Source organism: Argiope bruennichi, chromosome X2 (genome assembly GCF_947563725.1).
Source record: "Argiope bruennichi chromosome X2, qqArgBrue1.1, whole genome shotgun sequence".
Taxonomy (NCBI): Eukaryota; Metazoa; Arthropoda; class Arachnida; order Araneae; family Araneidae; genus Argiope; species Argiope bruennichi.
The window spans coordinates 91,738,564-91,751,706 of NC_079163.1; the positions used below are offsets into that span (position 1 = coordinate 91,738,564).

A 13,143-nucleotide genomic window follows, 5' to 3' on the forward strand; every position below is an offset into this window, starting at 1 on the left:
TTATTTAATTAATCCAATCCGAAACAAAATTTAAAAAAATTAAAAACCTTTCAGCATTGATTAATGATGCTGAGATGATTAATAATAACATTAACACAGATGAATTCTCACAAAATGTGATTAATCACAGAGCTATGAGTTCAACTTCAATAATAACATGCTATATTTAATTTTCAATTTCAGATGATATTTGTTACACACACCATTTTCTGAAGGGAAGTTTGAGGTTACTTATTATAGTTTACAATGTCTGATTTTCTATTTCGGTAATGATTTTTTTATTATTATTTTTATGATTGATTTATATGTCACCGTTTTTTGAGTTACTCTCAAAAAACGGTGATTTAAAACTTAAATTTCTTTAAAGCAAAATATGCCATTATTAAGATGAAATTGAAAGTTGTGGATGCTTTTCATTGAGAATCGCAGGCTGTGTCGTACTGTTTAAAGTATGAATAAAAAATTTTCGCATATCTGATTTGTATTGAAACGGACGTATTTTTTCTAAGATAAGGAAATTTAAAATTTTAAATCTCAGTCAAATCTTGATCTTTTCTCTTTAACTGTGTTAAATAATTATTTTCGTTCATGAACATTTTTATAATGGACTGAATAACAAACATTATTCATTATATTCATTAAAGCTATTTAAAAATATTTATATTATAAATATTTATATAATTTCCCAACACAAAATTCCAAGCTTTGAAGATCAATTCAAAGCAATAAAATATTCTTCAGCTCCCTTCAGGATGAATTGAGAACACATTTCTCTCATCCTTCGATTAATACTTAAAACGACATGAAGAGATTAATTCATTACTTTTAATTAAGTTTAACAAGCCTTAAATAGTAGATATTTGTATAAAAATACATTAATTCACTGAACAACTAATCTTCTTTATTAGTTTATAATCAACAAAACGTAACTCAAATTTAAATTACGGAGCAAACTTAGTCGTAAAAGTTTGTAAACCAAACTCTTAGAATATTGTTATTGTTTATTCAAATCATTTTTTCATTTGTTCACCATCTAAGTCTATGACTGGTTTAAATTAGTTAGTTTAACACACGTTGTAAAGTTACTCGAAGGCTATTTCCAGACGACCTAAAGTTTTGAACCGTGATCAATTGACAAAGACGATCCTTGAGCAAGCACCACATGCTCCCGACTTCCGCATCACAACAAAGTGAGGATGTTTGACTCTTGACGATAATTTCATTCCTACATATTTCACATGCATGGCTTATCTTCTGTAAAATCAGATCTGGAATTCGTGAGCCTCCTATTTTGAGAGCTAGTCCTTATCATTAGACCAACATGGCTGGAAATAACGCTAGGAAAAATATTTTTCTAAATTATGAAATCATATTAGCTAGTATTTATATACAAAATTACGATGAGAAAAAGCAGCTGATCGAGATGCAGTAATCTCAGCTTCCGCAGCAGCACTTAATGTATTTATTTGTTATAATTCATGAACAAAAGAGCTTCGTTCAGTTTAGTTAGATTAACTTCCCTAGGCGAAATTATACGAGATCTGTTTTAAAGTGTAATCAAATGAAGAAATCGACGCCTCAATCATTACCTCCTTAATTAATTTTTATATTAAATCAGGGGAGAACTGATCTCTATTTGATTCTGAGCGTTATTTGGTTCTCCTGTTTTTTAACTACATTGCATAAAGAAAGAATGGCCCAGAAAAAAGACATTTGAAGCTAAAATAAAAATATTCAATATTAAAGTTTGATTAATACTAGAAAGGCTTTTTTTTTCCATCGCTTCATATAAAATTCGGCCTTACAAAAATTTATTAAAACATTACCAAAATGGAAAAAAATGGAAAAACTTTTGAAACCAGCCTCTGTGTTTATCCAAAATAAAGAAAAGGATATTTGTAGAGTCTATTCATTACGGAAATGATGAAGAATGGAAATTTTGAGCTCAGAATGGAAACAAAAATAAATATTTAAAAAAAAAAAAAAACTAAACATACTTCAAACTAGAAGTAACTGTCTTTCTTGGATATCAAAGAAACCAAACTACAAATAAATTGTAGGAGAGATGTTAACAAATTTCAAGATATTAGTGTGTAATATGAACTTAAATTTTAATTTCCTCATTCGCACCTGGATTATTTCCCTGAAATTTAAGTGCAGTTAGCGTAGTCCAGGGGAAAAGATTTCGCTGCAACAAAAAGGAAAAGGAGATATGGAAGATAGAATATTAGCATGATGGCCTCAGAAGATGCTTATGTTCAGAAGAGACGATCCCTTGCAAGATCATTAAGAAAAAGGCGAAAAAGAAATTTTGAGAAGTAGAGAATGTGGGGTTTATTGGCGCAAGTGAGAAGTAGAGAAAATGCTACTGTATGGAATTGTAACCATTTACTCAGATTTATTTAACTCGTGACAGAGTTAGAATATAAATTTAAAATAAGTATTTATGAGGACATAAAATAAAAATAATGTTGCCAAAATATTTTATTTCCCTAAAGCATAAATCTTTTTGGGAAGTTACCTCACAAAGTAGAAGGGGAAAAATTATTTTATTTTGGGAATCAGCATTGAAAATTATATGAAAATCAGTTAACAAAATAAAAGCAATTATCGAAATGTTTTTTTTTTTTTTTTTTTTTTTTTTTTTTTTTGTAGATTTGTGTTATTAAATCTTCAGTTTCAGTTTTTATTAGATTGTCAGTTTAGACTTCCAACAATGTTTTGAATGCATATATTTTTGAAGATACAATGAATGAAGAATATATTTTTGGTAAGGGTAGAACATTTTAAGATAAATTGATTATTCCTTTTAGATCGTCAAACTTCTTGCAAATTTTAGAATATTCAGTTATTCGAATTTCACTGTTTTGATTACATATCTTGCTTTTTCAAATTAACCTCATATGTTTTTATTTATTTGAATATTTAAATTAATATACTGTTAAGTATTGGAAATTGATTTTCTTCCAATTTGTTAATTTTCCCAATACCCTCAACTTTCTTCTTGACGGTTATACACTTTTTGTATACTTCTTTTAAAGAAAGTAAAATGGACATACCTAATTACAATAACTGTTTATACAGTTACAAATTCAATTTTTTCTGTCAGGCAATTTACTGAATTTCATCTTGAGCAATATTTTAACAGTTAGCATCTTTACCACAGTAAAAGGGCTGACTGAACAGATTGGTCGATATAATGTCTCAGTTCGAAATTATGAGAGAGAGATCTTACAATTCTGAATGATCAGAGTCGTAGTCAGATGACTAAGATATTAAAATCGGTACACTATTCTTCAAATTTCCACACAACACCAATAAAAAAAAATAGAGACTGGAGCCTTATTTTTCTGGACAATACTCTGATATTGCACTACATTATTGAGTAAGAATTTGGAGATAAATAGAATTTTGAATGTGATAGAAGAAATGGTAAAAAAGAAGTGCATGTACGTACGTGCATTTAATTTTATATGTTTAATTATGCATCTCCATTGCAAGTAAATATTATTATATAAAGGAAATGAATTACAATTCACTGGAACGGAATAACAATATAATAAGTCTTAGTAAGAGAAAAATGTTCATTAATTTTTCCCAGCAATCCAAATCAGAAACTGATAACTGCAACAGAAAAGGTAGCTAGTAAGTCTATGGAAGTTTTAGAACGTATCGCACTAATAATTAAACAGAATGAACCTTTCAATTACTTTTCTCTTTATTCATTTCTGGGATTCAGAATTACAAAAACGATTTTCTATTGAAATAATGCTTTATTATATGTCTGCTCAGTTTCTATATCCATTTTAAAGGGGAAAATACTTACGTTTAAAGTCAGAAAAAAAAATTATTATCTAATTATCTTTTCTGCTGAGTAAGAAAGATTTTGTAAAATACAAAATATTAATGTTTTTAAAATACTATCATTTTGAGTTTATTTGTTAATGTATATTTGTAAAAACTTTGTTTTCGATGCTCAGTGTTCCACATATTATCTATAAGTTGCCATTTCTCATTTTGGAAACACGAACCCCATTAAGTGTTATTGATAGACATCATAAAATGTCATTTTCTATATTGATAGATATATTATGTTTCGCACTATCTCATACCTCTATCTCAATAGCAAATTGCTATAAAATACTGAAGAAAGACTATTCTGTAACACCAGGACAAATGTCTATATGATTAATAACATGTTATCAATAATTTTTTATAAATTTCAATCTAATCATTCAAATTAAAATACATTTTAAAAAACAGATGCGAAATACTGAACTCGTACTGAAATAAGTATTTGGGTGAAAAACTGTGTGAAGAGCGTGTCAGCCATCCGAACTTGTGGTGCATTGCTTGGTCAATGGTGATCGTAAATCTATCATCCTTACTAAACATAATTTTTTCTTTTTTTTATCGTCATAACTTAAAAATTCTTCAAAAATGCTTTTTAAAAAAAAAAAAATTCTGTGGCTTTAATAAAATATCTATTTGTATAATAGCACTGAGCATGTTAAATAATCAATAATCCTGTCTTTTAGTTTGAATCCAAGTTGAATGCCATTACCTCCCCCCCCCCTTTTTAATACTAGGTGCTCATCTTCAATTTTCATTCCCTAATTAATCATTCAACGATTAAGTTTGTCAGATATCTAAAGGATAAATGGGAGAGCGCATACCACTGTCAGGATAGTCATAGAGATGGGGGAGGAAAGACCGCACAGATCATCTTTTGAAAAAACTATCAGTCGGCAACTCTAAATACACGGCTATCTATTGGGATGCAAATACGCCGGACTAATTAACTGTCATGTGCCCATCAGTCGAAAGGGGTTACGAGCGAGTTTTGTAATTGTTAAATCAGAACAAGTGGCAATTAGAAACAAAAAGTATGTATACTCTCAGAACTATGTCCGTGTATGTCACAGCAAACCAACGAAAGTAATACACAAAATCGATGGATTATGAACAAGGAAGCTGGCAGGGAATCAAACAAAGCACTTTCAAAAATATCTGTTTCATACCTTATAGGAAGATTTGGACCAAGGTAAGAACTCTTCTCATCCCTCAGTTGCCAGCATAAAATCTTTCATAGAAGATTTAAAAAAAAAAAAAAAATCAAGCAGAAATTGATATTCTTCAAACATTGCAGCGAATACAAGCAGAAATGGATATTTTTCAAATATTGCAGCTAACACCAGCAAAATTGACATTCAAATATTACATCAAATACAAGATAAATGAAATGACTGTCTTTTGATATAATACCCTAAAAGATTTCATACAATCTTGGTGATACACAGCAGAATTTTCAGCAACTATTCAAGTTTTTCTATATAAAAATGTTACATCCCAAAATGCCATTTCCCAAACTTCCAAATTCTCTGAGAAGTTACCAAAGTAACAATGAATTTCAGTCCTTATCGAAAAAGTATTATTTGTAATTATTTAGCTCAATAGTTTATAGAAAAATATGCTTTAATAATTAACAAAAAATAATTAAACTAGTTGCGTCAGTTGTGTTATTTAACTTCCAATGATATACTATATCATCTCCACATTGAGTGGCAACATTGTATATAGACTAATTAATGAATTTATAGACTAATTAGAGCTCTTCTCATTGTTTTATAAAATGCAAAACACTTCTTTGGACATTCTTTCACTGAAATGTAAAGCAAGAAATTTACCGTTTAATGATCTGTCTCCGAGTATGGGAAGAACACAGTGCTTTCTTTTACATTCATGTATATTTTATACATAATAAAACACAGATGACTGTCTTCTTAAATGTAAGGTACAATACCAGCATGCAGCAGAATCAAGATTACTGTTGAGAAACTTTCTGACAAAGGATCTATGTATGAACGACTAAATAATTCTGGAAATCGCCACATCTGTACAGCTGAATTAAGCATTTAATTACGGACTGACAACTCGTCTCCATTAATACTTTATAGGAATATAAATAATTTAATTTTTCCAGTAAATAATCACAGTTTATACTTGTAAAATGTATTGAATATCATTACTGAAAACTTCAAAACAAGTATTAAAAATAAATTTTCCTTTATTGAATTATTTATTAAAAGTAAAGCTCAGAGAAGTGATATACATTTTACAGAAACATATTAGCATTCAACATGAAAAATTAAAATATACAGTAAATCATGAGATCTAAATACCATAACATTTGTGCTTGATCCCAGCAATTTCACAAGCTCATATAGGTAGGAACTAATAACAAATATAAAATGTATGGCTGCTAAAAGGTCTCACATGAGCAAAATACAAAAATATAAGCAATATTGAAACTGTTTCACAGTTCAGCACTTTAATTCTTGACTTTACTGAACTAAAATAAAAATCAATAAAGGAATATGTTTTTATTGCAGTAAGTCTTCTATTTTCTTATGGATATACAATTAAAAGGCTTGATTAAAAACAATGAGAAATTGAACAAACAAAGATTTTCGTTGTTCCTTCCGTACCAGCAAATTTTACACATATAATTTGAGGATAACTAGTGTCTTTTAAATTTATATTCCAAAGTATGTGTTATAGATTAAAATACATATTTTTTTTCACACTAACTCGGGTCAAGTACATTTTAAAATTCAGCTAAAATTATACATGGTTTCCATTCAAAGGAAGTCCAGAAATTAATGGTAAAAATAGATTATCTTACAAAAGAATCAAATTTTTTCAGTAATCAAATGCTTACAGATTTATAAGGAATAAACTTTTGGTCCTTTTTTTATTAATAGAAAAAGAAACGGGTTCATTTCTTTATAATATAAATGAAGCAAATAATTTGATGATTATTAGTATTGACTACCATGCAGTATATCTAGAAAATTTTCTGGTTTATATTGAATGTATAAGTTTATATGATTAATTTTTAATTTTCATAAAAAGTAAAAAAGTATATATTCTCTAAATATGAACGATGTTAAAATAAGTCAATTTTATTCTAAGATTTATTAAGATTTTAAAAAATCATTCCTTTACTAACACACTATTCTCATAATTTCAAATACCGCACTCATTAAAAAAGCTCTTATTAACTTCTTTAGAAGGTCACAAAAATATGTGTTTCAAAATTATAACAATAGATGATAAATTTCTCTTACTAGTCACTAGGGAAGAAAGATTATCTGATTATTAGGATGAGAATTATTATAAAATTATAAAAGACCACGTTTGAAATGAATTCTCATCAATATTAATTCAAACAATTATTTAAAAAGCAGAAAGAAAAACACTTAATGATTCTTCTGCGATCTTACATTTTCACTGATCTTTTATACCAAAACCATTTATTAAAAAAAAAGTTATTTGAACTGAAAAATATTGTAAATGATAAAATATTTTTTTCTACAGCGAACAGACAATAATGTCCTCAAATTATATGAGCGAAAGATTGATAACAATCATATACTAATAATCATTATACAAATAAAGACGCCACCAGGGCAATAACAGCTATACTATACTAATATCTGAGCAAAACAAGAAACAATTTCTTTCATTGGCATTTTCAATTAAAAACACAACAAAAATTATAGACAATTTTTAATAATGATAACATAAAATGGTATACATTTACATAAGGAAAATCAAATTTACAACAAATAAAAGTAGAAATTCTTTAAAAAACAGCAATATTTGTAACATTTATATGTGAAAGTATACTCTAGTAACTTGCATTGAGAACTCAACAATATCACACAATTTGAAATTCATTCAAATCGCTTAATGTGATCCCATATTATAGAATAGTCTGGGTCTGAACAAAATGTATTATATAACTGTTTGAAAGTAGGCCTGTTTTCAGGATTATATAACCAGCACTTTTGAATAATTATTTTTATTTTTTCAGGGCAATCTTCAGGGATGCTAAGTCTTTGATTGGCTTCAATTAACTGAATGACCTAAAAAAGATATTTTAATTAAATATATCATCGTAATAATAAAACTGTAGTTAACAGAACTGAACTTTCTTCATGCTTACACATAATATACTGAAAAGGAATTTTTATTTGAAATCAAATTGGATTACTTTAATTTCATTATTAAATTATTTAACTAATTTAAACTGAGTTTTAAAAGCAACAAAAGGGAAATTTATCTTTAAAAAATTGCTGCAGTGTCTTTGTCCTCTCTAAATGGACTTTTTTAAAAAGAATCTCAAGTTATATTCAATGAATTGAGTAAAATTATCTAATGTAATGAAAAAATGCTTTTATGCTTCTTATTCATAACAAGTACCACTGCATTTAGAGATCCTCTTAGAACATTTTATTTTTCAGAACAAACTATTTATAAAGATGTTTCCTGACTCATTAATTTAATAAAATTCTCAACTGTGGTACATGCAAAGAAGCAATGGAGGGTATTAGAAAATATTGATAGTAATGCCAGGAAACATAAAACATAGGGTATTAAAATGAAAGATTTTGCAGAATTTTATCCCCCCCCCAATTCATGTTTAAAGGAAAGTTATGTTAAATCCAAAAGCTTAATCATGGAATAAGAAAGAGGAATATAGTAGAATGAGACCTGGTAATTGATCAATATTTGGTTTTCACAAGTCGGCTATCAACATTTATGTTGTATGATTATATACAGGTTTTCTATGTCTTTGCAAGAGCTGTTATCTTTATCAGCAATCATCGTTCTATGCTTTTGTTTTATTACTTTCGGTTAAGATTATTCAGAAAAATCCCAAACCATCTCAAAGCTACTAATTCTGCCGTTTCTATTTAATCATGATGCAGAACTGAAATCAGATATATTTCCCCTTTTGTAATCAAAGTAAGGTTTGATGTGCATTTCATCCATCTGAAAAATAACATCTTTACCTGCAGATACAATGAATTGTTACTTCTGCTTAATGTTCCTTAAGAAATGCAATTCGTTTTACTCTGCTTGAGGGCAAGTGTTGACAGGCAAGCATATATTTCTCGAGGTCACAGGATGAGGTAACAAAATATCGCAAAATTACCTGACTAATTTATATGCATGTGGCGACATTAAATAAAACAATGAGCAGAATATCATAATTTCACAGAAGTACCTTTTACTGCGCTTATTTTGAATTATCAATGCAGATTTCTTTTCAATAAATGTGGTAATATTGGTTAAATTTTCTTAGGTTGTATTTAAATTATCCATGAAACCATGAATCGGAGAAATAATATCTGAATTCATTAATGAATTATTCGACTTCATCTCTGGCAGATGCTCTAATATTCATTAAATTATTGTATAGAAATTATAGCATTAAATTATAGTATATATCTATAATTTCATTTAAATTATAGATATTTTTATTGCTAAGGAAGAAATATTTCGAATATTTGATAGACTTGTTTTTACAACAAAAGCTGAAATCTCTAATAAATAAATCATTTATTACGACAAATAATGCAATTTCATGACCAGAATTTAATTCATAAACAAAATCAGCTATAAGTTCCTACGATTTTTAAATTCTCTTGTCACGTCGTCGTCCCCCCCCCCCCTGTTATGCTTAGGTGGAAAGATTTTTCTATGTATCATTGTTCTAATATCAACTATTTTTTATCCCTATGAAATGTAGAAGACGACATGCAACAGGCACAATTTGGCATCTGAGATGGATTCGAGTCCGAAAACGCTGAAATCCACGTTTCCACGGAAATGTCTCATGTCTACGTGATTTATAACACCACTATAACTGCCAAAAGCAACAATATCCTCAGTCTACAAAACAAAAATGTTTACGTATATAATAGCACAGTTTTTATTCCTAACAGCGTCTAGGACTTAGATATCCCTGTGCACATAGTAAATAATAATGTCTCTGCTTAAAAAGTTGCAAATAAAGAGAACAGTCGCTAAAATTTCCTCTCGCAGAAAATTTCAAATATATTTTCTATCAACACGGGGGGAAAGGGTGACTAGAGGCTCTGGACGCCCGACTGGGATAACCCTTCCAAAACAAGAGATAATATATATAATTTTCAAATTATTAAATTTATAAAAATTAAAGTTACAGCACATTTAAAAGTTTTAAATTTTCGTTCAGACATATTTTATAAAGAACAGTGATGCAGATATGTGGATTTAAAATTCACTCAACAAACTGTTTCTCCTTAAAGTTAAAAACCATTCCTGTAAAAGAAAAATCGATTGAACTTTCCACCGCTTTTTTTTTTTTTTAATTCAAAATATACAATAAAAGAAATCTGACTGATGGGAGGCAATGAAAGAAGAATACCAAGAAACCCAGTGAAACTTATTTAATACCTTTCACTGACATAGAGCTTGTGGAAACCGCAACATACATTCCAATAAGACTGATACAGCTCCCAACAAGAGATAATATCTGTCTTTATTTAAACCTAATCAAGGCAAAATTCAGGCCCATGAAATAAGCTTGACGTTCGAAAGGAAAATGTCTTCTATTTGAATAGCTGATTCTTATGAAGTGCGACTGTCACCTTTCAATATACGTAATTTGAAATTATATTAATAGGCATTCATTGCTGCATAATTCATATTGCTGCATTCATTTATATTAGCATTGAATTGACGATTTAAAAATGAATTAAGGTATAAAAACAAAAAGAGGTAATACAAATGTTATTAAATTTTGTTATTTGATTGCTATACTAAACTAAACAATCAAAATCGAGAAATACATTCTTTATAGAGAATGAAGATTGGTAGGAGGGGGGGGGGTGACATCAGAGAAATTCAAAATTAAAAAGTCTAAACAAGAAGTGCCAGTGGGGAATAGTTGGCAAATTGTAATGAAAAGGAACCAAAGAATGCATAATGTGGTGCAATTGGAACAGCATGCATAAATGATATTCTTTAATAAAAGACTGCCTGCAAAATAAAATTTTTGTTTTATCTTTTTGATTAAATCAAGAGATGATTTTTTATTTCATATGTATTTGGCATTCAATTAAAAAAAAGTCATCATCACATATTAAAAAAAATCGCATACTGTGAATCAGCCTGTGAAGGCCATTTTTTTTTCTAAAAAAATAACATTTATATTTTAAGCATGACTAAATTGGAATGAAAATATCAACTACCTAATTTTAAAACATTAATAAATTGCTTAAAAGGTTTAGTATACATTGGAAGATTTAAAATCAGATAGGTTACATTAACGTCCCATTTTAAAGCTGTGAAAAGGTTACCTTGAATTGTCAAACTCGTATAATAAAGCTGATACATTAGTGTAATACTCACCCGCAAAACTGCAATATTACATCAAAAGGTTGACATCTGATTCTCAATAAATATACATTGAACCCTTATAATCGCTGATATTTTTTGTGAAATTTGATCACTATGTACCAGAAAAATTCAACATCGATAGAATATTGCATTGATTGTCTGCTACAATTGTACTAAATAACTGAACACTGTTTCAGTATGACACAGTTATATGCATCTCATTGTTTTAATTATCTAAATCAAGAACATTGATTTTTGTTTCACAATAAATCCTAATTTAAATCTATTGCACATATTTATCCTGATTTCAATTAAAAATCACAAATGTGAAATATACTACAAAATCATTTTATTTTTAATTTTTGTATATATTTATATCTTACAGATTATTTTTGGTAATTTAACAACAATACAAAGCAAAAATAAAATTTGCTCACGAGAGTACCTTTTACATACGATTAAAAATTATTTTTACTACAAAAGCAGAATATTTCATCCCCAAAAATTGCACAAATCAAAAAGGCTCCTTCACAGCCATGGATAAATTTTTCAAATAAGAAATATAGCCAATTCAAACTCGCATGAACATCGTAAAATGGTTTGTGCCAGTTCAAATTTTGAATATACTGAGAACAGTGCAACTCTGTTCATGATCTGGTGAACAATTTATTTGCAGCTCAAAAAATAAATGTTCACATTTTGCTTTATAATTTTTTGTTGCAATGATTTTAGACGATACATAAAAATATATATTTTTTCTTTAAATTAGTTTTCCACTTCATTTAATTCCGCCCTTTATTTACATTAGAATTACTTTCACTAGCTCTATTACAGTATGAATTGAATTATCTTTTTCGAATTCATATTATTACTTAAATTATTTATTAAGTTAATAGTTAAAAGTTACATAATAATTATACTGTTCAGTTTGCCGATAAAGCATTTAAGCTTAAAAGAACACAGAACACATAATATCATGTAGGTCTAAAAACTTTTTGAATTTTCTCAGTCCATACTTTTAGACAAAAATTTTCTCTCGTGTTTTTTTTTTTTTTTTTGCATTATAACAGCCAAAAGACAACAAATAAAATATTTTAATATTCAAAAACTCATATAAACTGTGAATGCTTTAAATATAGCACAAGCTGTTAAATGATAGTGCAATGTTTAGTTAAATGCAGTTATGTTCATCAAGTACATGCGACACCAAATGAATCGACTCGCTTACTTTTAGTTACCCTTATTATGAAGCATTTTTAAATCAATTTGAAACATGGCCTTGTAAGAAACTTCAAAATGCATATCATATTATACATATAAACTAAAGGTATGGTCTTGGTAATACATTTAATAAACAGAAGGATGCAAAAATCCTATTTTATATCAGTGCTTCAGTTAGAAATGCAAAAACGAAAAATGTATAAAATATATCATTCGCACAGTTGAAATATTATAAATAACAAAACAATAATGATATTTTTCTGTAATCGTGCAAACTAAAGACTATATAAAGTTTATTGCTTTTGAGTATATGCTAATCATTTGCACAATTATGAACAATACAACACACTCTTATAAATACAATTTTGAGAGACTTTCTAATATAAACTCAACAATAAAACATATTCACATAAAAATTTCATTAATGATTTCATGAGTAAAATTTTCGAGATTTAGCATTAAATGAATGAATTTTTTTAAAAAATCATAAAATTTAAATAAAACTCACAATATGAATTGAATTTGGCATAAAAAGAGCTTTATAAGACAGTCATTTAAAAATTAGCAATTATTAAAATTGTACTGATCTTAACTATCTCATACCACATTTGATGAATTTATATTCAGTTTATCTTGTTAATCAAAATATGCCAAATATAATACAGATTCTTAAATTAATAAAGCACA

At 28.1% G+C, this 13,143-nt stretch overlaps 1 protein-coding gene across 2 annotated transcripts in view; it reads right to left on the reverse strand.

Moving 5' to 3' along the window:
- Window positions 1-6,049: 6,049 nt before the first annotated feature.
- Window positions 6,050-13,143, reverse strand: part of LOC129960250 (tyrosine-protein kinase HTK16-like) — a 45,660-nt gene continuing 38,566 nt past the window's right edge. For both annotated transcript variants that reach the window (XM_056073524.1, XM_056073525.1), the window contains exon 18: window positions 6,050-7,931. In XM_056073524.1, coding sequence (XP_055929499.1) covers window positions 7,740-7,931 — 192 coding nt within the window. In that variant the 3' untranslated portion in view covers window positions 6,050-7,739. The remainder of the gene's footprint in view (window positions 7,932-13,143) is intronic.